The 24,775-nt window shown below is 38.2% G+C and overlaps 1 protein-coding gene across 1 annotated transcript in view; it reads left to right on the top strand.

Annotated features, from left to right (window-relative positions):
• The window catches only part of LOC110193192 (uncharacterized), a 59,041-nt gene that overhangs the window by 10,498 nt on the left and 23,768 nt on the right, over positions 1-24,775 (top strand). Inside the window, exons 7-11 of the mRNA XM_078149137.1 lie at positions 665-830; positions 1,165-2,698; positions 2,801-2,879; positions 21,481-21,540; positions 24,587-24,762. Coding sequence (XP_078005263.1) covers positions 665-830; positions 1,165-2,698; positions 2,801-2,879; positions 21,481-21,540; positions 24,587-24,762 — 2,015 coding nt within the window. The remainder of the gene's footprint in view (positions 1-664; positions 831-1,164; positions 2,699-2,800; positions 2,880-21,480; positions 21,541-24,586; positions 24,763-24,775) is intronic.

Raw genomic sequence — 24,775 nt, 5'->3', positions numbered from 1 at the left:
GAGTTGTAAGTTGTCTCCCATTAGCTTTTCTTTGTTACTTCTAGTTAAGAGTTAGAATTAAATTTAGAGTTAGGGAGATATTGTATCTTCTCATTTCATAGAAAAGAAAAATGGTGTAGTGGAAAGAGTGATGATTTGGGAGTCAGAGGACCTAAATTCAAATCTTTGCTTTGCCTGTATGACCTTAAGTGTATAACCTTTCTGGGCTTCAGTCTTCTCATCTGTAAAATGAAGGGTTCAGACTAGATTTTAAGATTACTTCTGGCTCTAAATATGTGGTCCTATAACCTCTATTAGATCCCATATTTTGACACAATTGCCTTGACCTTAAATCTCTTGATCTAGCAAATATACTAGCTTCCCTTTCCTACTTCACAAGGTTATTGTGAAAACCAAATGACAGCAAAATGTGAAAGCTTTTATATATGTATGTGTGTGTGTGTATGTATCTCATACATACATATATGTGTGTGCGTATGCGTACATATCTATATATATGATTGTATAGCTATATTATAGCATCATCATTCTTCCAATTAATGTTTAATAGCCCTTTTTCTTAATGGAGACAAAAGACATGACTACATGGCAGCTTCTTTTCTCATAGCAAAGAGAAAGCATGGTTGAGGGGAGGGCCAGTAATTTATGGTTTTATTTCTTTCAGGTTGGGAAAGTAGGCCTAAAACCAAGAAGTCTACTAAAAACCTGGACGTTTCCATAGAAAAATCATCCCAAGGAAGATCCACAAAGGATGGTTCCCATATTTCCAATTTGGGAGAAGTTTGGAAATGTAATGGCACTTTAGAGAAGCATAAGAAGAAACATTCTAGGCAAGTTAAAATCACACCAAGAAAAGTGGTATACCAGAAGCTTCAAGTTCAATCCTTGGTTTACTATTGATAGGCCTTATGGGAAAATAATTACTTATATATTATATTATTTTACATATGTGTGTATGTATGTGTACATATGTGTTTTGCATATTCGTGTGTGTGTGTGTGTGTGTGTGAGTGTGATTACTTCAGATGGCATTTCAGACCTAAGGAAAAGATATTATTCAAATATATTCCCCAGCTTTGCATACATATTAGCATACAACCTTGTGATGTAATGAATGTTGCAAAGCCTAAAGTGACATGTCATCTATCTTGCTTACCATTACAGAATTTGTACTGGACAGAAGTTTTACAAATGTAATCAACATGGGAAGACTGTTCATCATAACATTCACTTTACTCAACACCAAAGAATTCATACTGGAGAGAAACCTTATGAATGTAGTAAATGTGGGAAGGCTTTTCACCAGAATACATCCCTTATTCAACACCAGAGAATTCATACTGGAGAAAAACCTTATGAGTGTAATGATTGTGGAAAGACATTTATCCTGAAGTCAAAACTTATTCGACATCAAATGTTGCATACTGGAGAGAAACCCTATAAATGTAATCAGTGTGATAAAGCTTTTAATAGGAACTCTTCTCTGGCTTACCATAATAGAATTCATACTGGAGAGAAACCTTATGAATGTAATACATGTGAGAAGGCATTTCGTAATAAAACTCACCTTACACAACACCAGAGAATTCATACTGGAGAGAAACCTTATGAATGTAATACATGTGGGAAGGCTTTTCACCAGAATACATCCCTTAGTCAACACCAGAGAATTCATGCTGGGGAAAAATCTTATGAGTGTAATGATTGTGGAAAGGCATTTGCCCTGAAGGCGAGACTTATTCGACATCAAATGTTGCATACAGGAGAGAAACCCTATAAATGTAATCAATGTGATAAAGCTTTTAATAGGAACTCCTCTCTTGCTTACCATAAGAGAATTCATACTGGAGAAAAACCTTATGAATGTAATGAATGTGGGAAGGCATTTCGTAATAAAACTCACCTTACACAACACCAGAGAATTCATACTGGAGAGAAACCTTATGAATGTAATACATGTGGGAAGGGTTTTCACCAGAATACATCCCTTATTCAACACCAGAGAATTCATACTGGAGAAAAACCTTATGAGTGTAATGATTGTGGAAAGGCATTTGCCCTGAAGACAAGACTTAATCAACATCAAATGTTGCATACTGGAGAGAAACCCTATAAATGTAATCAATGTGATAAAGCTTTTAATAGGAACTCTTCTCTTGCTTACCATAAAAGAATTCATACTGGAGAGAAACCTTATGAATGTAATACATGTGAGAAGGCATTTCGTAATAAAACTCACCTTACACGACACCAGAGAATTCATACTGGAGAGAAACCTTATGAATGTGATGAATGTGGGAAGGCATTTCGTCGTAAAACTCACCTTACACGACACCAGAGAATTCATACTAGAGAGAAACCTTCTATATGTGGGAAGGCTTTTCACCAGAACACATACCTTACTAAACACCAGAGAATTCATACTGGAGAAAAACCTTATGAGTGTAATAATTGTGGAAAGGCATTTGCCCTGAGGACAAGACTTATTCGACATCAAATGTTGCATACTGGAGAGAAACCTTATAAATGTAATCAATATGGTAAAGCTTTTAATAGGAACTCTTCTCTTGCTTACCATAAGAGAATTCATACTAGAGAGAAACGTTATGAATGTAATGAATGTGGGAAGGCATTTCATCATAAAACTTACCTTACACAACACCAGAGAATTCATACTGGAGAGAAATCTTATGAATTATAATACATATAGGAAGACTTTTCACCAGAACACATGCATACCTTACTAAACACCAGAAAATTCATACTGGGGAAAAACCTTGAGTGTAATAATTGTGGAAAGGCATTTGCCCTGAGGACAAGACTTATTCGACATCAAATGTTGTGTACTGGAGAGAAACTCTATAAATGTAATCAGTATGGTAAAGCTATTAATAGAAACTCTTCTCTTGCTTACCATAAAAGAATTCATACTGGAGAGAAACCTTATGAATGTGATGAATGTGGGAAGGCTTTTTATCATAAAACTCACCTTACACAACACCACAGAATTCATACTGAAGAGAAATCTTATGAAAATAATACATGTGGGAAGGCTTTTCACCAGAATACACACCTTATTCAACATCAGAGATTCATACTGGAGAGAAACCCTACCAATGTAGCATGTGTGAGAAGGCCTTCTTTTGAAGCTCATCACTTATTTCTCACCACACAATCCATACTAAAGAATAGCCCTATAAATGCGATGACTGTGGCAAAGCTTTCACTGATAAGTCATTGCTGTCTTATTACAGAATTCATATAGGAGAGAAACCATATGAATGTAGTGAGTGTGGAAATACTTTCTGCCATCACTTGTAACTTGTCAAGCATCAGAAAATTCAGTGGGGGAAAAAACCCTGAATATAAGGTTTTCAGCAAAAGCATTAATCATACTAAAAATTAGAGAATTCATACTAAATCAAGTCTATAAATGAAGCTTCTCACTGTCTGATTTCCCACATTGAATGTTTCAAAGCCTTTTTGTCTCAAGCTTTCACAGGTTCTACCATGCTGGAAAGGCTTCAAGTGTGGCCTACCTGCTGATTGAGTAGATCACAGAACCAACTTAAATGAGAGAAATGATTAGATTAATACTAACGCACCTGAATTGCTATGATAAGCTATAATATATAATAATTATAATAAGTATATGGGGAAGATCTTACTGTTTTGATCTGAATTTGTAGTCGTTCCATGGCGCAAGCAAGAGCTAAATTAGTGCTTGAATTTGTCATATGTATAAGATTCAGTTCCTGAAGTATCTCATTCTTTCAGAATGATATGGATATAATTAGAAAAAGTTTAAGAAGCTTGTGAAACAAAGATATAAGTCTATTAAGTTGTGAGGTTAAAGTTAGGAACCTTTTTTTTTTCTTTTAAGGAATAGGACTTCAATACAGTCAGTTATCTTAGTGGAGAGTAACTTATGAACTATCTTGTGTTACCTTAATAGGAATCTGATTTTACTTATGTTTATTTAATGTAGAATTAGAAAATATATATACAGCATGTCCCAAAATGCAAACAAATTAGTTAAATGTCATCTCAAAGATGTTCCTATTTTGTAAAGGGCTTCTAAAGAACAGTAGTCTGTTTTTATGTCCATTTGAACATGATTAATAATGGAACATGTTTTGCTAAAGACAGCTTTTCATATAAGCTATTCTCTGTATGTAATTTGATATTATATTTACACATCTCATCCCTAGTCTTTTGTTGTTTGTTACTAAACATCCTAAAGCAAATTCATTTGTCTAATGTTGAACCTAGAGATGAAAAAGTATCTACTTACCATGTGTACTGGTAGCTATGTGTTTATATATGGGATTAGATCGTTAAAGTATCTTCTCATCCTAAAAGAAAAATTAGCAGAAGTGGGAAGTTTTAGGGAAGCAACAATATGAGATGACTTATATGTTAAATAAATTATTGTAATAGAATATGTAGGTCTTGAGCATGCTCTAATAACAAGTTCTGAAAAGGCTCTAAGTATGATCATCAAGGAGTGCTATTAAGCCAATGATCCATGATGCCAACCCCTCTGGGGTTGATATCCGTGAAATGCAGGTGGAATTCTCATGGGAAGGGTTGGGAGAACAACTTTTGGCATTGGTTGATGTGGGAGTCCCCTGACTCAATTTCCCCAGAATGATATTTCCTTTTGAATGGAAAATATCCCACCTGGATGACTTTAAGTCTGGCTCAATGCAGTTGGCTATCTGTACAACTCATTCCTGGGACTGACATCAAGATAGGGGACAGCTATGTCCCACTTCTTTTGTGGCAAATTTCTACAATCATGTTAGGCGGTCAGTATAAACTCAGCTAAGTAGATCTTTTAGTTTAATGCTGAACTACATCTGAGTTACTAAAGTAAGATGCAGGTAAAAGATTTGAGCTATTTGGTTTAGAATTTTAGTCCTTTCTATATTCTCAACAACTAAGTAAATAGATATTTAGCCTTATTATCTGTTACTACACACACATGCATGTGCGCACACATACCTGTATGAGATAAAGTCTTTTAATTTCTCACAATGGTATGGGGATAATTAGGCAAATGATATAAAGACTTGTGAAACCGGGATATAATTCTGTTATTTAGTGAGGTTAATATCATAACTGTCTCAATTCTTCTGTGTTAATGAAAAGATTAGCACAATTAGTTATCTTAAAAGAAAAATGGTGTATGGTCCAGAGAGATCCACTTTTACTAGGGTTACTAGGTTTACTAGGCTAGAAGTTGAAAATATTTTATTATAAACAGATATTTAAAAAGTACTGTTCTTAATTTATACATTTATATATTCCATTCCAACATCTTTAGTTACAATGTTAATTACTGCAATTTTTGAGAGAATTCATTAGAGTCCATCTTCTTATAAAAAGTGTCATGTTCTTGGTTCCTTAGCAGAGTCTCATCCTCTTAATTGGAGAATAAATAATGCCAAGTATAAAAATTGGGTTGTATATCAGCGTGATCGTTGGCTATCCTAAAAATGTAAATTCTCTAGTCTAAAAAGTTATATAAAGTTTGAGGTAACATTCAGTATTTGACCTGGATATTGGCAAAGTAAATTTAAAATTGTGTTAAGACCCATTTTGTAGGAGATTTTTTTTGGGGGGGGAGAGAAGAGGATTTGTATAAGTGCCCTGAACCAGAGAAGTCAGTCAGCTAGAAACTGCTGAGACTACACTCAGACCAGAGGGCTGCATCAGATAGTGTCCTAAGAACCAGATAGCTATATGAGATGAGACTTCTGACCTTTAAATGGACCAATTTTAATTTTTTACTATTGGCTTTTTCCCTATTTGCCTTTTACCTTTAAGGTTTGCTTATTAGAGAGGACTGCCCTTTGATCTTCTCAATATGCCAGTCTGTCTCCCTTTTACCTCCTTACATTGTTTCCCATCATAAGCCCCGTAGTTAAAAACCGTTGATGAAGTGTTTGTCCTATCAATTAATGATTTGTTGAGGGAACTATGTCTCTCAATAGAATCAAATAAGGGACTGGAATGATTATCTCCCTCTTATATTAATAACCAATTACTGAATTAGGACCAGGATTTTTTTCAGAAACCTATATGTTGTTCAGTCTCTGAAGCACATTGTTGATGAATGAGATTGCCTAAATCCCCTGGGGTACATGCTTTTTTTTTTTTTAATATAAATTTATTCATTTGTAGTTTTCAACATTCATTTCCACAAGTTTTTGAGTTTCAAATTTTCACCCTGTCTCACCCTCCCCCCACCCCAAGATGGCATGCATTCTGAATATTCCTTCCCCTAGTCTGTCCTCTTTTCTTTCTCTCCCCACTTCTCTTATCCCCTTCCCCTTCTATTTTCCTGTAGGGCAAGATAGACTTCTGTACCCCATTTCCTGTATTTCCTATTTCCTGATAGCATGTGAAACCTTTTTTGTAAACATGTTTTTAAAACTTTAGGTTCCAAATTTTCTCTCTTCCTCCCTCCCCCCCCACCTCATTGAAAAGGCAAGCAACTCAATATAGGTTGTACATATGCAGTTATGCAAAACACTTCCATAGTAGACATGTTGTGAAAAACTAACTCTATTTCCCTTAATCCTATTCTGCCCTCCCATTTATTCTATTCTTTCTTTTGACCCTGTTCCTCCTCAGAAGTATTTCCTTCTGATTACACCCTTTTCCAATCTGCCCTCCTCTCTATCATCCCCCTGCTCTCTTGTCCCCTTCTCCCCCTATTTTCTTGTAGGGTAAGACAAACTTCCATACCCAATTGAATGTGTATGTTATTCTTTCCTTAAACCAAATCCTATGAGAATAAGATTTACTCATTCCCTCTCACCTTCCCCTGCTTCCCCTCCACTGTAAGAGACTTTTCTTTTCTGTTTTTTTTTGTGAGATAATTTACCCCATTCTACCTCTCCCTTTCTTCTCTGAGTATAATCCTTCCTCATCCCTTAATTTTATTCTCCAGATATGACCCCTTAATCTTCAACTCACCCTGTGCCCTCTATCTATCTATCTATCTATCTATCTATATACATACATATAATTTTTTCCTCCAACTGACCTAATACTGACAAAGGTCACATGAGTTATAAATATCATCTTTCCATGCAGGAATGTAAACAGTTCAATCTTAATAAGTCTCTTATGATTTCTCTTTCCTGTGTACCTCTTTATGTTCCACTTGAGTCCTGTATTTGAAAGTCAAATTTTCTATTCAGCTCTGGTCTTTTCATCAGGAATGCTTGAAAGTCCTCTATTTCACTGAATGACCATTTTTTCCCCTGAAGGATTATACTCAGTTTTGCTGGGTAGGTGATTCTTGGTTGTAATCCTATCTCCTTTGCCCTCTGGAATATTATATTCCATGCCCTGTGGTCCTTTAATGTAGAAGCTGCTAAATCTTGTGTTATCCTGATTGTGTTTCCACAGTACTTGAATTGTTTCCTTCTGGCAGCTTGTAATATTTTCTCCTTGACCTGGGAACTCTGGAATTTGGCTATATATTCCTAGGAGTTTTCCTTTGGGGATCTCTTTCAGGAGGAGATCTGTGGATTCTTTCAATTTCTATTTTGCCCTCTGGTTCTACTATATCAGGGCAGTTTTCCTTGATAATTTCTTGAAAGATGATGTCTAGGCTCTTTTTTTGATCATGGCTTTCAGATAGTCCAATAATTTTTAAATTCTCTCTCCTGGATCTATTTTCCAGGTCAGTTGTTTTTCCAATGAGATATTTCACATTGTTTTCTAATTTTTCATTCTTTTGGATTTGTTTTACAGTGTCTTGATTTCTCATAAAGTCACTAGTTTCCAATTGCTCTATTCTAATTTTTAAGGAAGTATTTTCTTCAGTAATTTTTGGACTTCCTTTTCCATTTGGCCAATTTTTCTTTTTAGGGCATTTTTCTCCTCATTGGCTTTTTGGACCTCTTTTGCCATTTGGGTTAGGCTATTTTTTAAGGTGTTATTTCTTCAGTATTTTTTTGGGTCTCCTTTAGCAAGCTGTTGACTTGTTTTTCATGATTTTCTTGCATCACTCTCATTTCTCTTCCCTTTTTCCTCTACTTCCCTTACTTGCTTCTCAAATCCCTTTTGAGCTCTTCCAAGGCCTGGGATGATTCATATTTTTCTTGGAGGCTTTGGAGTAGGAGCTTTGACTTTGTTGTCTTCTTCTGGTTGTATATTTTGATCTTCTTTGTCACCAAAGTAAGATAATATAGTCTGACTCTTTTTGCACTGCTTGCTCATGATCCCAGCCAATTACTTGAGTTTTAAACTCTTTGTTAAGGTAAGAGTCTGCTTCCAATGTGGAGAATGTACTGTCCCAAGCTTCAGGGGTTTGTACAGCTGTTTTCAGAGATACTTGTAGGGACCTGTAAATTTTCAGTTCTTGCAAGGTGGTATGATAAGGGGCGAGGTGTTTACTCCTTTCCTGGCCTGTGCCCACAAGTATTCCTTTCTGTCCTGTAACTGTGAGGAGGGGTTCCTCTCCACAGCCACCACAAGCTCCACCACACCAGTGTTCCTCCTCACCCCAGCACCGCCACCCAGAACTGTGACCCAGATCCAAACACGGGCAAAGCAAGAGATTCCTGCCTCTGCAGTAGCAAAGAGATCCCTGCAATCCCTCTCTGATCAGCCACTGGATTCCCCCTCAGTCTGTGGGCTGGAAGCTCAGGAAGCAGCTGCGCCCCCCAGGGCCATGCTCTTGGGGAATGAAGCTGAGACCCCGCCTTCCTTTCTCAGCACCAACAGAAACACACTTTTCCCACTGACCTTCTAAGTTGTCTTTGGCATTAGTGGGTTGAGGAGTCTGGAAACCTCCACAGCTGCCCGATATTCAGTCTTCTGAGGCCTGCTCCAGGTTCACTGCCGCCGGCGCTCCCACGCTGAGCTGCGCTCCCAGCCCGGCACGATACACCTTTCTGATCAATCATCCAGGTTGTCTTGGGCTGGAAATTTGTTTCACTCTGTCTTTTTTGTGGGTTCTGCTGCTTCAGAATTTGTTTAGAGCCATTTTTTATGAGTATTTGGAGAGGTTTAGGGGAGAGCTTAAGCAAGTCACTACTTTCACTCCGCCATCTTGGCTCCGCCCCAGGTACATGCTTTTTGATCCTAGATGGGAGACCCCACCCAGCTAGAGAAGCTTACAATGATTAACTGCCCTGAAATTATGTCTCTTGAACTCTTTACACATCACGTAAGAATCAAGAGACTCCTCACTAGTTGATTTGTCACTAAATGATAAAATTATTTGCCCATGAAAACCCATTAAACATAAAAAAATATAAAATCGTCCTTAGTCATGTGTAGCTTGAGTATTAATTGTAGAATGATGCAAAAGGGCAGAGTGGGAGAAGGGTGCTAAGAATCAGTTTTTAGACCACCTATAAATATTAACTGTTGATCTTTTACATGTGAGATATTTGTCCAGGGGACAGTGAGTTCACTTATTTCTGAAAGAATTGAGCCACATCATTGATAGTCCCATCATAAACTGATCCAAAACACAAAACAATGTTTCATATAAATAGAAGGATTGTTCTCAGGTTCTCCTTGAAGAGGCAAAGGAAGTGTTAGAATTAATTTCATTTTGAACCTAGCAACATGAATTCAACTCTAGAAACCCATTTTATATTACAGGGCTTCGAGATGTCTGTTTATTTTAGATGTTGAAGAGATAGAAAAATGTTACAAAGAACTTGAACAATGTTCCATAAATATGTTTTGATAAACAGTGACTTCAGGGCAAATGTGGGCACAAAAGGTGATAATGAAAGATATATTGGAAAGTATGGCTCAGGTTTAAAAAAGAAAAGAAATGAAAGGTCTGTGGATTCAGAAGCCTCATGATTAATTCCACAAATATTTCCAAAAGAATCAGAAAGCACTGATCAACAAACATCATCAGGAAAAATGAAATTGGCTGTTTTAACAAATAGGAAATTACAGTCAAAATTACTTCAACATAATAATCTGACAGTAATGCCAAATATTGGGAAATAGATATTTGCCTTGATTATCACTTTTTTTCTTTAAAGGTAATGAAATAAAGTAAAAATAAGTGATAAAATGTATTTAACAATCACAAAATGTTAAGAATTTGGTACTTGACTAACATAGAACAAACCTTTTTTTTTTCTTCCATTATCGTAATTGGAATTTCTTATTCTGAGTTCTATTATTATTACAAGAGAAAGGTAGCATGGCTTGGTTGATGGATAATTGGCTTTGGAGTCAGGAAAACCTGATTTTAAGCCCTGCATTTGCCCACTGCAATATAAACACATTTAGGATAGGAGCTACTTAGTATTTGTCTTGTTTACCTAGTATATAGTGCCTAGTAGGTATTTAAAAAACATTCACTACAGCTAGGTGGTGCAATAGATAGAACACTAGCCCTAGAGTAAGGACTAAAGTTCAAATCCAGCCTCAGATACATAGTAGCTCTGTGACCCTGAGCAAGTCACTCGACCCCAATTGCCTCCAAGAAAAAAAAATCATTGAATTGAAATCTTAAATTGACACATATTAGTGATGTGACCATGAGCAATTCATTTACTCTCAGTGCCCCCACACAGCTGTGGCAAGTGACAGATAAAATGACTAAAGAAACAAAGGTTCAGTCTGTTAAGTATATTGATTTATTAAGCAATACAAGCCAATTGCCAAACAACCAGGACCAGATCTCCTGAGCTTAGGCCTGGACCCGAATACAGGGAGAGATAGACTCTATATATTAAAAATAAGGCCAATTAATTAAAAAGAAACAATTCAACATTAATTTGATTTCCAATTGGAGGAAAGATTAGGGACTTTCCAAGTTGGGAGGGGAGAGAGTAAACAGTTGCAATTCCCTAAATTCAGAAAAAGAAGTGTCCAACTGAGAGATACAACAAAAATGTTTGTTCCCATAAATTTGGAGCAAACAGCTAGAGAAGTAATCGAGTAAAACAGGATACAGTAGGTCTTCTCTTGTTTTGCTGATAGAAGTTAGTTAATCAGAACAAAAGATTCTATAAAATTGAAACAACTGCTAAAAGTAACTAGATAAAATAGGATAAAGCTGGTCTTACCTTGTTTTGCTGATAGAAGTAGGAAAAAGGTTAAGTTTGGCTTAATAGGCTTATAAACATTAACTTCTCCACCTCCAGTAGGGGCTAAGACACCATTTTCTGAACATGGGACATATGAAGAAAGAGAGATAACACGTCAAGGAGTAGATGTGTAATGGACATACCGGAAAGTTGTACACTCTGGAGTAGTCAGCCAATGAGGAAACAGAGGAGGGATTTTGCGGCTAGGATTAGAGATAAACAGTGAACTTATGCATTGGTACGATGTGTCCTAGTCCATGGGACACCCGTGGCTGCAACTATGTAATAAACTGGCTTTTTAATTTCATCCCTCCTGAGTCCAAATGAGTTATTTCTCACATCATTCCCTGCCGCTGTCTGTAGGAAACATTTAAACAATAACTGACTGATCATTATGGGGCCAGTTTTCAAATAAGACCTATGAGTTGCTTGAGATGTAAAATTGTGAGAAAACTCCTTGTATCAGTATTAGGATTTGACTGAGTTTATGGTCAGCATAGCCTAGGTCCTCAATTAAGTGTCTCTAAACAACAAGTAGAGGTGATCCAGCTTCCCAGCCTTGCAGGGCTAGGTTTAAACAATGCAAAAGATTTTCTCCCAATTCCCAGTTTCAGTTGTTAAGCAAAATAATTTACCTTGTGAAACAACCCACCTGCAGCTCCTCTCCCTCTGACTAGTAGTCTATTAGAACCCCTTGTCCAACCCCCTCCTCAGGCACCCAGTACTTGCTGCTACGCAGTACCCTGAGCTGCAACTCTCTTGCCCCAACTAAATGTGTGGGACAAATGAAAATTTCTCATATGAAATTGAAGCTATGCCCCAAATTTAGTTAAGACCTTAGCATTAGCTGGGCCTAAGTTTTGTTTTGGTAATGCATCTGTTGCCCATCCCCTCCCTTGTTTTGTAACCACCACCCCAGTCTTATCTTTGCCAAATAAGGCAGTCTTCTAGCTCCCAAGCTTGTTTTGGGTAAAATGTATCTCTTAGTCTCTAGGTAGAATGTAAGGTCTCTTACCTCAACCAATGAGGATAAAGAGATTGAGGTAAACAAGTGGGGGAGGGTTTTTCTTGGAGTTGTTTGTCTAAGGGTATATAACTGCTTGTTTGCTGCTTGTATCTTGCCTCCCTACTCCAGTCCGCTCTGGGTAGGTGGTGCCCAATTCTTGCGCGAGACTTCCTAAATAAAACTTCTATTTCTACTGAAACCTCTGAATTTTTTATTTGGGTAAGTGGTCTCAATCCCACTCAATGGGGGGATTGTCCAGAATTTTCTTTGATTAGGGAGGGGCATTCCTACCAAGGTCAAGACCGAGCGTGCATCCGGGATTTCTCAGAGGTCTTGAGCCCCAGGGGGAGGTTACCGCGCAGTCATTGAAATAAACCCAAAGAGAGGGACTTGGAGAAGCAGGTTTGTTAGGGCTCCAACCATTAAAAACGAAACTAAGAAATTCTGACCGGACTGGTGAGTGAGAGCAGTCACGTAAGTTGTACGCGTGCAACCCAGAGGTAAGCACTCAGGGGAGGTAATTGGCAAAGGGTGAAGGCCCTTTAGAGCAGACTCTAGTTTAGGTGGTCTGGGCCTAATCAAATTGTAGAATAGATACCTCATCAAAAGGACGCCGCTGAGAAAGCTTCATGGGTAACTGGTGAGGAGTGGGCGACCCTCCTCAGTGATTTGTCTGAGTCTTTAGACTCAGGGAGTTCGGTGATGACTCCCGTAAATTCCCTAGGTGAGGGCCTAGGAATGGGAAAGGAACAATCTAAATCTGCTCAGTCGGAGCACAAATGTGAAGTACCTATAGACAGTTCTTTAGGCAAGCAATTGCAGAATTGGAATGAACTACCAAAATATAAAGGAAAGGATAGGAAGAAAATGATTAAATATGGTTTGAGGATTTGAGGATTCTACAGGGCGGAGGGTTGTTGTATGTCTATTTTTGTGTGTGTGTTTGTGTCTGTGCGTGGTATGAGTGAGTGTCAGTGTGTATCTTTTGCAGCCAGACAGCAAAAGGCTGCAGCTGGACTCTGGAAAGTCACTTTCTTCCTCTCCCCCTCTTCCTCCCTGGTAACAGCAGCCTCAGAGGAGCGGGTGGATGGGAGAGAGAAAGAAAGAAAAACACTTTAGTATTTAGGTTACATGATTGGTAAAAAGCAAGTTGAGAAGGATTTTCGATGTGTCAGGTCAGAATTAGAAAGATATAAGATATGTGCAGTTTTAAAGGGACTTTAATCAAAGTCCATTAGAAAAAAGGCAGGAAAGTTTAAGCATGTAGGAGAGAGGAGTATGTGTAGAAAGCTTAAGGAAGGTATAATTTATTTGCATGGTGTGAATAGAGGTTTTGAAAGTAAGAAGGTTTAAAACTTTTGGGAAAAAAAATAATTTCTCTCTCTCTCTCTGCATTCTAATTCTGGCCAAATTTGAGTGTGGAGACAAAGAGAGAAAAAGGGAACCTTTTCCCCTTAGATCAGAAAGAGAGGTAGCACTTAATCTTTTCTGCCTCTCATAAAAGAGAAAAGTTTTTGTGTACCGGAACACAACCAAAGGTAATTTAATCCATTCTGGTAATATTTCAAATGAAAGGTGATGCTCTTAATTTAATGCTTAGGTCAGAATTTATTATACTGTTTGGCACTAAAGTAAATTTAAAGAAACTAAAGAACAGTGGAAAAATAGCACAAGACGAGTGAATTGTTTAGAGTGCATAGTAAAGTTGTACAGGCAGTTTGAGAAGAGAGAGGGGGAGGGAGAGCCCTATTCAATTATATGCCTTCAGAAATGCAAAAAGAAGGCTGTGTAGTAGTCTTGGTGAGTGCAATTTGGGTGGGTGGGGTCTTAAGTTCCCCACCCTGGGAGGATGCCATATTGGTTATTGTGAGTTATGATTACTACTGTTCAATTAATTATTAAGCTCCAGAGGTGCCTGCCTGGAGGGAAAGCAAAAAGAAGTAGTTAGAATACTGGCCCAGTACATTTTAAACTGACCTAATTACGGTAGGTGATTCCAAACTATTTGTAAAACTTTCGCAAGAAAATGTGTACATGAATGGGAAACTGAAATATTAAAGAAATATATGAATTTGTGGATAATATCCATTTATAAAGGGCCAAGGGTATTTAACTTAGAAATGTGTATTTGTATAATTTTAAGAGCACATATTGTTATTTGGCATTAAGAAATTTATTAACTATGTGGCCCCAGGAGACTGTTGAATCTGGTGAAGGGGTCTAGAAAGAAAGAAAGATTTTTTATCGAGTCTGTTTGCAATTGTATTAGTTATGTTACTGGAAGGGCAGTTTCTTTATAATCTGGAATGTTAAATTAATTGTGTCTTCAGAGAAAAGAGAAAAAGGAATGAATCTGGCTGTTGGGGATTTAAGAAATCATAAAATTTCCAAATTTTTATTTAAAGGGAATTTTCAGTTAAAATTGTTTTGTTATCATTTATGAAATTTGTGAGATTTTTAACTAAGTTGTTTGGGATTAGTGTGTTAATGCTAAAACCTAAGAGGGATAATTAATTACTGCATCTGTGTGGGCAAGGTCATCTGCCCTGAGAAAAGAACTTGTTAGGATTATGCAGCTCCCAGACAATGAACTTAGTTTGCTGAGAAGTTGCAAGTTTAGGTACAATAGATAGAAATGATTTTTAATGATTGACTTTTCACACCAGGGCAAGTTTAAATTTGAGAAGGAAAGATGGAAAGTGAGTTCTCTTATGTATGTGAGTCCTGGTAAATTTTTATTGCTTATTGCAACTCCATGAGAGTAAAATTAATTGTATCTGGCTTTAAGCTGTGATTAGTGAGACTTGCTGTTTGAGGTAAAAGGTTCTTGGGACTATAACTAATTTTGTTTTGAGTTTAAATTTGGGTATAGTTGTCTGCATTAAATCAATATGTGAAAGAAATGCCACAAGAATGGGTGGAGGTCTACTTAGAGGAAATGTGATTCATTTGGGAAAAAGCCGAGGGGACAATCTTAGTCTCAATCTAGGATGGGATCCTCCTGGCTCAGTTTCCCCATTATGTTCCTTTGGAAAGGAATGTTTCCCACCTGACTATTCCTGAGTTTGGCTATGAGAAGAAACAGATACTGCATGATTGGAGAACTGTGACTCTATCTAAATTTAAACAAAGCTAAGGATGTTTTATCCTGTCATATTTGATACGTCACCTGTCCCTGCTTTTTTTCCTTCTATAGTAAGTTTCTATGATCAGAGCAAGTAGTCAGCATGAGACATAAGAAAAGGATTAGATTATAGTCATATCTTAAACTGATTGTTTGAACTTGCCGGGACTAATGACTGACTGTTTCTGAGTCTAACTCCAGGTGTCCTTAACTGAAACCTGGTAGACTTTAAGTCTGACTCAATGCAGTTTGCAGTTCGACATAACACTGTCTGGAATTGACAGGAAGTTGGGGGAAATATTGTCCCCCTACTCTAATCTCTTAGTAACAAGTTTCTATAGTCAGAAGGTTTTATAAGTACAGTAACAAATTTACTAAAATAATTGATTATGGAACATCTTGGGTTATTATAGAACTGGGACTAGTGTTCCTGTTTGAGTTAGGGTCTTTTTAATTCTTGTTAATGGTATGGAGACAATCAGGGGCTTGTAAGAATGGTATTTTGGTTATTTGGATATCATACTCGTCTAATGTTTTGTTACCATTGATTAATAATGTCAAAAGAAGAATGGCTTGTGATTTATTTTGTAAATGCTGTCAAAGAAACAAGGTATGACTACAATTTTAAGATTTTATATGTACTGTGTTAAAAATTGGTATGTATGTACTGGAGCCTGTGATTAATTCCATAGTGAAGTCTCATCCCACTGGTAAGAAAATTAATAATGGATTAATGTAAAGTATAAGACACTGGGTTCTGATGTGAATTTCTTAAACATGACAATTGGCCATGATTCCAATTTCGAGTTCGTAAAGGTGATCAGGGTTATAAGGACTAGAAATAGTGATTTAAAATTGTGCTAAGATCACTTCTGTAGGAGAATGTACAGAAAGCTGGTTCCTACAAGAAGAAGAAGAAGCAGAAGAGGAAGATGCTGAGATGCTGTGCTGGAGATGGCTGGAACAAATACCAAGGACAAGAGGACTTCATTGATGGTGTTCCCTGCTAGACAGCTATATAAGAAGGGACTTTTTGAATCTCAAAAGGACAACTGAATTATTGTTTTCTTTTGGGTCTCTGTATCTACATTTATGAAGGGGTGCCCCTTTGATTTGTCAATGCTCAGATTAATCCTTCCTATATTTACTTAAAGGGGTGGTCCTGGTTTGGGGGAACTTGGTGTAACCAGGTTTTATGGTTCTTATTAATAGCAGTGAGTGGAGTCATACTACTCCCAGTGTGTGTCCCTTTCATGACTACTGTACAAGGGACACTCTCTAGGATGATTACATTAAGAGAGTCTACTAGTGAGTCCATAAGACTAATGACATCAGAGAATCAAGGATGGATGGCAGTCAGTCAGGAATAAGAAGGAAGGTTACACCCTGATGAAATAGCAAATAGGGAGGCTGCAGAAACTTACCAGTTTTGGCATGAGAAACTTTCAACTATGAAATGAAAGGGGGGACTGTGTGGGACAAGTGAAAGTTTCTTATATGAAATGGAAGCTATGCCCCAAAATTTAGTTAAGACCTTAGCATTAGCTGGGCCTAAGTTTCATTTTCCTGTAAATCATGTGATCAGGTCATACATCTGTTGCCCATCCCCTCCCTTGTTTTGTAACCACCACCCCAGTCTTATCTTTGCCAAATAAGGCAGTCTTCTAGCTCCCAAGCTTGTTTTGGGTAAAATATATCTCTAGTCTCTAGGTAGAATGTAAGGTCTCTTACATCAACCAATGAGGATAAAGAGATTGAGGTAAACAAGTGGGGGAGGGTTTTTCTTGGAGTTGTTTGTCTAAGGGTATATAACTGCTTGTTTGCTGCTTGTATCTTGCCTCCCTACTCCAGTCCGCTCTGGGTAGGTGGTGCCCAATTCTTGCGCGAGACTTCCTAAATAAAACTTCTGTTTCTACTGAGGGAAACCTCTGAATTTTTTATTTGGGTAAATGGTCTCAATCCTACTCATAAAGATCATAATTTTTGCTATATTAGCTGTCTTAATTCAAATTGACACTAATTGTTCCATTTACTTTTTTTTTTAACTTAACCTGCCTTGTTCAGATATTATTACTCCCTAACCACCCTTGCTCCCTTTTAATTCAATTATATCCTATTAATTGTCTGTCCTAGGTCTGACTTCCCTAACAATCAAAAGTAGAATCTGGACCACTATCTGGGCCTGGAGGTCATTATTAAAATTATTGTCAATTTCTCCTTCTTCTAATCAAACTCTTCCAAATCAGCTATATGTTTTTCTTCTCCATCTTACCCATTTGCAGCCCTTCCCTATTCTCCCACAACCTTTTCTCACAGAAGCTGGAATTTTAGTGATTCATCATTAGCAGATATAGCACAGAACCTGGAGTCAGAGACACCTGAGTTCAAATACTGCCTCAGATACTAACTGGGCAAATCACTTAACAATTGTCTGCCTCAACTGTAAAATGAGTATAACAATAACAAACCCATCCCCATATTGTTATAAGGATTAAGATGGGAAAATGTTTGTAAAGTATTTTTCAAATTGTAAAGCACTCTATAAATGCTATTATTATTTAGGCGGCTGAGTGGCATAGTAGATATGGCACTGAAGCTAAAGTAAAGAAAACCTAAATCCAAATCCTCCCTCAGGTAACCTATCTGCTTCAGTTTCCACATCTGTAAAATAGGGATAATAATGATGGAGTTCACAGTGTACCCCAAGAATTTTGGGTGATGAAATGATGAAAGAATAGATGGGTGGGACCTAGTGTCCTGAAAAAAATTCATTCAGAAAGCCTCCAAGTTAAAAAAGGCATTTAGATCCAACCATTTTGGAAAAAAATTTGGAACTATGCCCAAACGGCTATAAAAATGTGCATACCCTTTGACCTAGCAATAGCACTTCTGAGGCCATATCCCAAAGAGATCATGCAATTGGGAAAAGGACCCACATGTACAAAAATATTCACAGCAGCTCTTTTTGCGATGGCAAAGAATTGGAAATTGAGAGGATGCCAATCAATTGGGGAATGGCTGAGCAAGTTGTGGTATATGAATGTAATGGAATACTATTGTGCTATATGAAATGATGAATAGGCTGACTTCAGAAAAACCTGGAAAGACTTGTATGGTCTGATGCTGAGTGAAGTGAACAGAACCAAGAGAACTTTGTACACAATAACAGCCATGTTGTGCAGTGACTAATATTGATGAACTTAACCTTTCTCAGCATTACAAGGATTCTAAGATATCTCCAGAAGCCTTGTGATGGAAAATGCTATCCACATCCAAAGAAAGAACTATGGAAGTCGAATCGCTATCATTTTTTTCCTCTTCTGTTGAGTTTTGTTTCCTCTTTCTGTGGCTCCTCCTATTGGTTTTAATTTTTACTTACAACTTCACTAATGTGAAAATATGTTTAATAGGAATGTAAATGTATAGCCTATATCAGATTGTGTGCCGTCTTGGGGAGGGTGATGGGGAGGAAGGGGAGAAAAATTTTAAACTCAAAAGCATATGGAAGTGATTGTTGATAAATCAAAATAAATTAATAAAATTTAAAAATAAAAATAAAAAATAAAAAAGGCATTTATTGGGGTAATGCACCCAGTGGGCCTGCTCCCATAGGAGGCAGAGCAATTGGCCAGGTTACCTGTCTGGGCTTAAATACAGTTTGATGGCACAGAGGTACGGGCAACAGGAGAAGGGGAGATGGGGCAAGCATGGCTCTAGAATGCCTGGGATATAAAGTAGTGCAGAAGTGTAGAGATAAGCAAAGGGAACAGGAAGGGGGATGGCAAGTTGTTCTGGAATGTCAGGAAATTGGAATGCTTTGTGAAAGCACACAGGTAAGTCCATGGTGGGGGCTTCAATGCATAGTCTTCTTTTATCACTTTTCTGGCTGGTCACATGCTGCATTTTATCTCATATCTTACATCCTGCATCCTGCTTGCTCCATCTGTCTCAAGCAGTCCTTTCTACTTCATCAATAACAGCACCTACCTCTCAGGGTTGTTGTGAAGATCAAATGAGATAACATTTGTCAGTGCTTCACAAATCTTGAAGTGCTATATACATGTTAGTTACTACTTTTTAAAATCCTCTTTTTTGGCATTTAAAATCCTTTACACACTGGCCTCTTCCTGCCTTTCTAATCCTTGTACATTTTACTACCCTCATGTACTTTAAGATCCAGTTATCCTGACCTACTTGCTGCTGTTCACAAATGACACTCCATGTGCTGACTTTATGTGCCTTTTCATCGGGTATCCCCTATGCCTAGAATACTCAACCTCCTGACAGGAAAATTAACTATATATGCATGATAGAGAGGAAATAATTAACAGAGGGAAGACATTAGGATTAAGGGAGATCAGGAAAAGGCTTCTTGCAGAATGTGGGACTTTAGCTAAGATTTAAAAGCAGGCAAGGAAGTCTGTATTCTAATCATTAATAAATCAATTTATCCCAATCGTTGATAAAAATCTTTAAAAAGCACATGTCCAAGCTCAGATTCCTGGGGCTTTCCAATGTAAGCCTTCTTCTAAATTGACATTGAATCATTTGGATGACTATTCTCTGAGTGAAGCCATCCAATTAGTTTTGAATCTGTCTAAAGGCATTATTGTCTAGTATACAGCTCTTTCTCTTTTCCACAAGAACAGCATGAGATACATTATCAAATTTTTTGCTATTTCCCTGGTCTACCAATTTAACATCATTGAAGAAAAAGTTAATATTGTACTGTGTTGCAGGCCTACAAAATAGTTATAAAAATAATTTTAAATTATTCTAAATTCAAACATTGTTCTTGTCAGAAATACCCAAACTGACAGCTCCTTCATGCCCTCAGGCATATAAGTTGCTTTGAAGTCCCAATTTATGTAACTCTTGAACAAGCAATATTTCAGTCAAGATTAAGCAATGGCTTATGGTTTAGGTAACAGTTTCCTTCATTCAATGAAATAATTTGATTAAATTTCAGCACACTCCTGGAGAATCATTTTCCTGAGACCACTGAATTCCTCTTTGACCACTCTATTCAAAGATTCTCTTTTCTAGCTGGTTAATACTGACCTAACTTCCATTTTAACAGTATTAACTCAAAGAAAGTTTTTACTTCTAGTCATTATCTTAATCCCTAGAGCAGGAGTATAAAGGATATTGCTCTTATGTTGATCAATAAAGGCCTCCTCACCCTTAACTGTGGACACCCTAATTACTTCAGGGAGGAGTCCTTCCTAAGCTGATTGGAGAGAAAGGAGCAGAATATCGTTTTGAAATTGATAGTGTAACATATGAAAATTCCAAGAGACAAAGTTCCGGATATGAAAAATCAATTTATTAATTGGGCTAACAATCAATAAATAAGGTCAGTGGCCTCTCTCAGTAACCAAAGATGAAAAGGGAGTCTCTGGGCCACCTTAAATCCCATGTTTTCCTTTTGACAGAGACCTCCCCTAACAAGAGACAAGCAACCCTGATTAGTAGATATTTAATGAAGAGGTAGGCTAAGAATTATCTATTCCTTCTGCTGAGAACATGGCCTGGTCGTGAGATTCAGCAGCCTCTAGCAATCTGGGCAAGGGAAGCCATCCTGATCAGGATCTCTCTGGCTAGGTTTCTCCTGGCCAGGTCACCCCAAATTCTGATGAAGGGAACAAGGACGCACAAGTAGCTCTTGGTAGCATAGACTAGATCTGTTTGGTTTCTGTTTAGAGGGTTAAGAGAAAAGTCGACTCCAAGCCTTGGGAGAGGCAGGAATATAGTGACATTCCTTTGCTAGAAGAGGCTGAGTGAGTTTTCTCTGTAAGCTAGTATAAGAGATGGCTTTTTGAATGTTACATATTATTATTAATAATAAAATAATACAGCATTAAAATTAATTTTCCTCAACCATTAATGACTGATACACACACACACATCTAAGTAATTTGCTGATTATCACTTGTCCTTGTGGGCACAGGAAATAAGGGGCAAAAAGGAGAAAAGGGGTGAAAGTGGAGGAATGGGGAGAAGGCAAATTTTCCCCAGTTCACTGGCCTCATTCAATTTTTCTATTACAACCTTCTGCCTCAACACCCCTCACCCCCCAAAATATACCCTTTTCTTCTTGTTACTACAACAAAGTCTGGTAGGATTCTAAGAGGACTCTGAAGTTTTTTGTGCATGCCCAAGATTGAATGAAAGGGGGAAAAAATCAGTTCTGGGGAGGGAAGGGAAAGATTTCTAAAAACTTTCAGACCCTCACCTCATACAACTCTCCTCTCTTGCAGGTAGACGATGTACTTTACAGTGGAATGAGAGGTTATCTGTCATGAACATGTCAATCACTGGTGAGCCCCAGAGGCTCTCACAGGGCCCTTTCTTCTCTTTTATGTCCCTTTTATATTGTTTTTAACAGCTCCCAGTGTTTTAACCATCATCTATAGGAAGGTAAATCTCAAACATATATCCAACATGAATCTGGAATCCAATCCAACTGTCTGCTAGAATTTTCTCCTTGAAGTACAGTTGTTGTAGTTGCTTTTCAGTCATATCTGACTCTTCATGACCCCATTTGGGGTTTTCTTGGCAAAGATATGGGAGTGGTTTGCCATTTCCTTTTCCAGCTCATTTTACAGATGAGGAAACTAAGGCAGATAGGATTAAGTGACTTGTCCAGGGTCACACATTTAGTTAAGTGTCTGCGGCTAGATTTGAACTCAGGAAAATGAGTTTTTCTAATTCCAGGCCTGGTGCTCTATCCACTGGGTCATCTAGCTGCCCTGAAGTACCTTAAGCATGTTTTATTCAATACATTCCAAACAGAACTCATTATCTTCCCCTACCTCTTCTATTCAACCCTCCACCAAAAATTCCTTATTTCTAGCGAAGGTATCACCATCTTTCCAGTCAGGCAGATTTGCAACATTGCTGTCATCTTTAACTCTTTCTTCTCCCTTATTTCCAAAGCACTCTTTCTAGGTTAATCCACATCATATTCATAGGTAGGGTTGATGGGGTGCTTGGGTGCTTGTACTTGTACCTGGACCCGAATTTCTCCCTAGTCTCAGAAACACTGTCTCTGACCATCACTCCCCACTCCAAGGACATTGTGCCTAGCAATTACTCATGCGTGAGCCCCAGCAACACCCTTATCTCTCTCCCTGGTGCAGCTACACAAAGCTGGGTGAGAGAGTGCTGGGCTACTCAGGCCCCAGCCCTCAGATCATGTCTCTGGAAGCATCCCAATTCCTTAGTAAGTTCCTGTCTTGTGATAAAGCTTTCCCTTGTGGAAGAGCATTCTCTCATCAAGACAGAGAGAGAGGGGTGCCTTGTCCAGCCCAAGGAGTTTTGTCCTTAGCTGGCCCAAGGACTCTTCCTCCTTCCAGACTCCCAAGATCCATACTTCTGTCATCTCCCTCCTTGTCTGGTATACTCCCTGTACTTTCCCATCCATAGCTCCCAAAGACACCTGGACTTTTGGATAACCTAATCAGTACCCCTGGCATTCCTGTCCCATGCCCTTTTCCATGTAAACCCTAGCTTCATCCTCAGTCTCTTGCAGGTTCCTTAAGAATCCTTGCCGGCTGAAAAGCGTAACAATGAATCTTTACCACCTTGACTTAAAGAATGCTTGAGTCTGTAAATTCACTTCAGACGACCCAGTCCTATACTCCAGTCTTTGAGAGGTCTCAACCTCTCAGACTGCAACAGGGTCACTAGGGTAACAACTAACTCAGATTCCCTGTGGGTCTACACCCCAAAAACGAACTCACAAGGCCCACTGATGTTTATTTTTTTTTATTAGTCAACTAGAAGACATTAATTAGCTCAAAGCAAAGGTATGTATTGGAATATCATAATGACAAAACATCATTCCAATTAACCTAGGACACACTCTTCTACACAGGAGGAAGAGTGAACATAGAAGTTACAAGTTGAGAGAGGCACACTTGTAGAGAACATGCACAGTGAGATGCATGTGAATGGGAACAACTCATACCTCTGATGCTACAAGAGCTGCAGATCTCTTTCCATTGAGCTTGATGAGTTTGGTCTCATAGTCTCCACTAGATTCTGTGCTGCTGCTATTTAGTGCTGGACTATATTCTACTGGATTTTTCCAGATGCTGCATACAGATAGATACTACTTTAGTGCTTCACCACCTCTATCTTCCTGTTTCAGCTACTCTGTACAAGAACTGGACTCCACTTTCCCACATCCCACTGGAATCAGGATAAATTTTGCCTCTGGGGCCTACCATCCCCTGAAGAGGATCCGAACTCAGTCCATCCTTTACTCAACTGCCAAATTGATTTTCCTAAAGTATAGGTCTGACCAAGCCAGATACCCTTCCCAGTCTCTCATTCAATACAGTTCAGTGGCTCCCTATTACCTCCAAAAGCTAATATAAAATCCTCTGTTTGGCTTTTAACACTCTTCATAATCTACCTTTTTAAATACCTTATTCCCGGTCACATATTCTATGATCTAATGACACTGGCCACCTTGCTGTTCCTCCCACAAACAACTCATCTCCCAACTGAAGGCATTTTTACTGGTTTTTCCCCATGCCAGAAAAGTTCTCCTTCCTTATCTCTACCCCCTGGTTTCCCTAGATGGCCTCAAATTCCAGTTAAAATCCTACCTTTTACAGAAAAGTTTTCCTGACCTCCCTTAATTTTAATGCCTTTCTTCTAAGCCTACTCTCACTTTATCCTGTATACATCCTTTGTAGATAGTTTTTCGAGAGCCGGGACTGTTTTTTGCCTTCTTTTTATTCCCAGGGTTCAGCACAGTACCTGGCACATAATAGCTGCTTAATAGACACTCTCTATGTCCACAGAAACCCTGAGTATCTAATTAAGTGGATACTCCATGCCCACTCTTGTGCAGTTATCAATCAGAAACAATTTATTAAGTACCTACTCTGGGCTAGGCACTATGCTAAACTTTATGGATAGAAAGAGAGGTTTATTTTTCATTTTATCTTTGGTGTCCTGAGCTATTACTACAAGGCTTCACACTGCATAGATGCTCGTATTTTTCTCTTGTTCGTTTTTAAAATTAAAACAAAATTAATTTTCTCTCCTTCCCAGCTCCCGATTCTCCTCCAAATGAAAAGAAAAACATAACCTCAAACCAGGATTCTGAACTTTTTTTTTTAATTGTCCTGGACCTTTTATCAGTCTGGGGAGGAGGTCTAACGAGCCCTTCTTAGAATAACATTTTTAAATGAATAAAATACATAAGATTACAAAGGAAAACAATTATGTTAAAATGTAGTCATAAAATGTTTTCTTAAAAACCAAGTTCACGGACTCCAGCTTAAGAACTCGGCCTCAAACGTTTAAGAAGGTGTGGATGTGACTAAAAGACTCCAGTCCACCTTCCAGTTGCGTCGCCTTTTCCTTGTAGACATGCGCACAAATCTCTCCGGATCTTCGACTGCATTTCCGGAAATACTGAGCCAAGGCTCCTCTTCCGTCAGAATAAGACAGGACTCTTAGTCGCGGTTGCCAAGGAAACGTTGATTGATGCTAAACAGAAGCAAGACGCACCAAAACCCTCGGTCTAGAAGTGGG

This window comes from Phascolarctos cinereus, unplaced genomic scaffold (genome assembly GCF_003287225.1).
Source record: "Phascolarctos cinereus isolate Bilbo 61053 unplaced genomic scaffold, phaCin_HiC Scaffold_2;HRSCAF=192, whole genome shotgun sequence".
Classification (NCBI taxonomy): domain Eukaryota; kingdom Metazoa; phylum Chordata; class Mammalia; order Diprotodontia; family Phascolarctidae; genus Phascolarctos; species Phascolarctos cinereus.
Note: the sequence above shows the minus strand (reverse complement) of the source record. Positions and strands in the feature narration are given on the sequence as shown.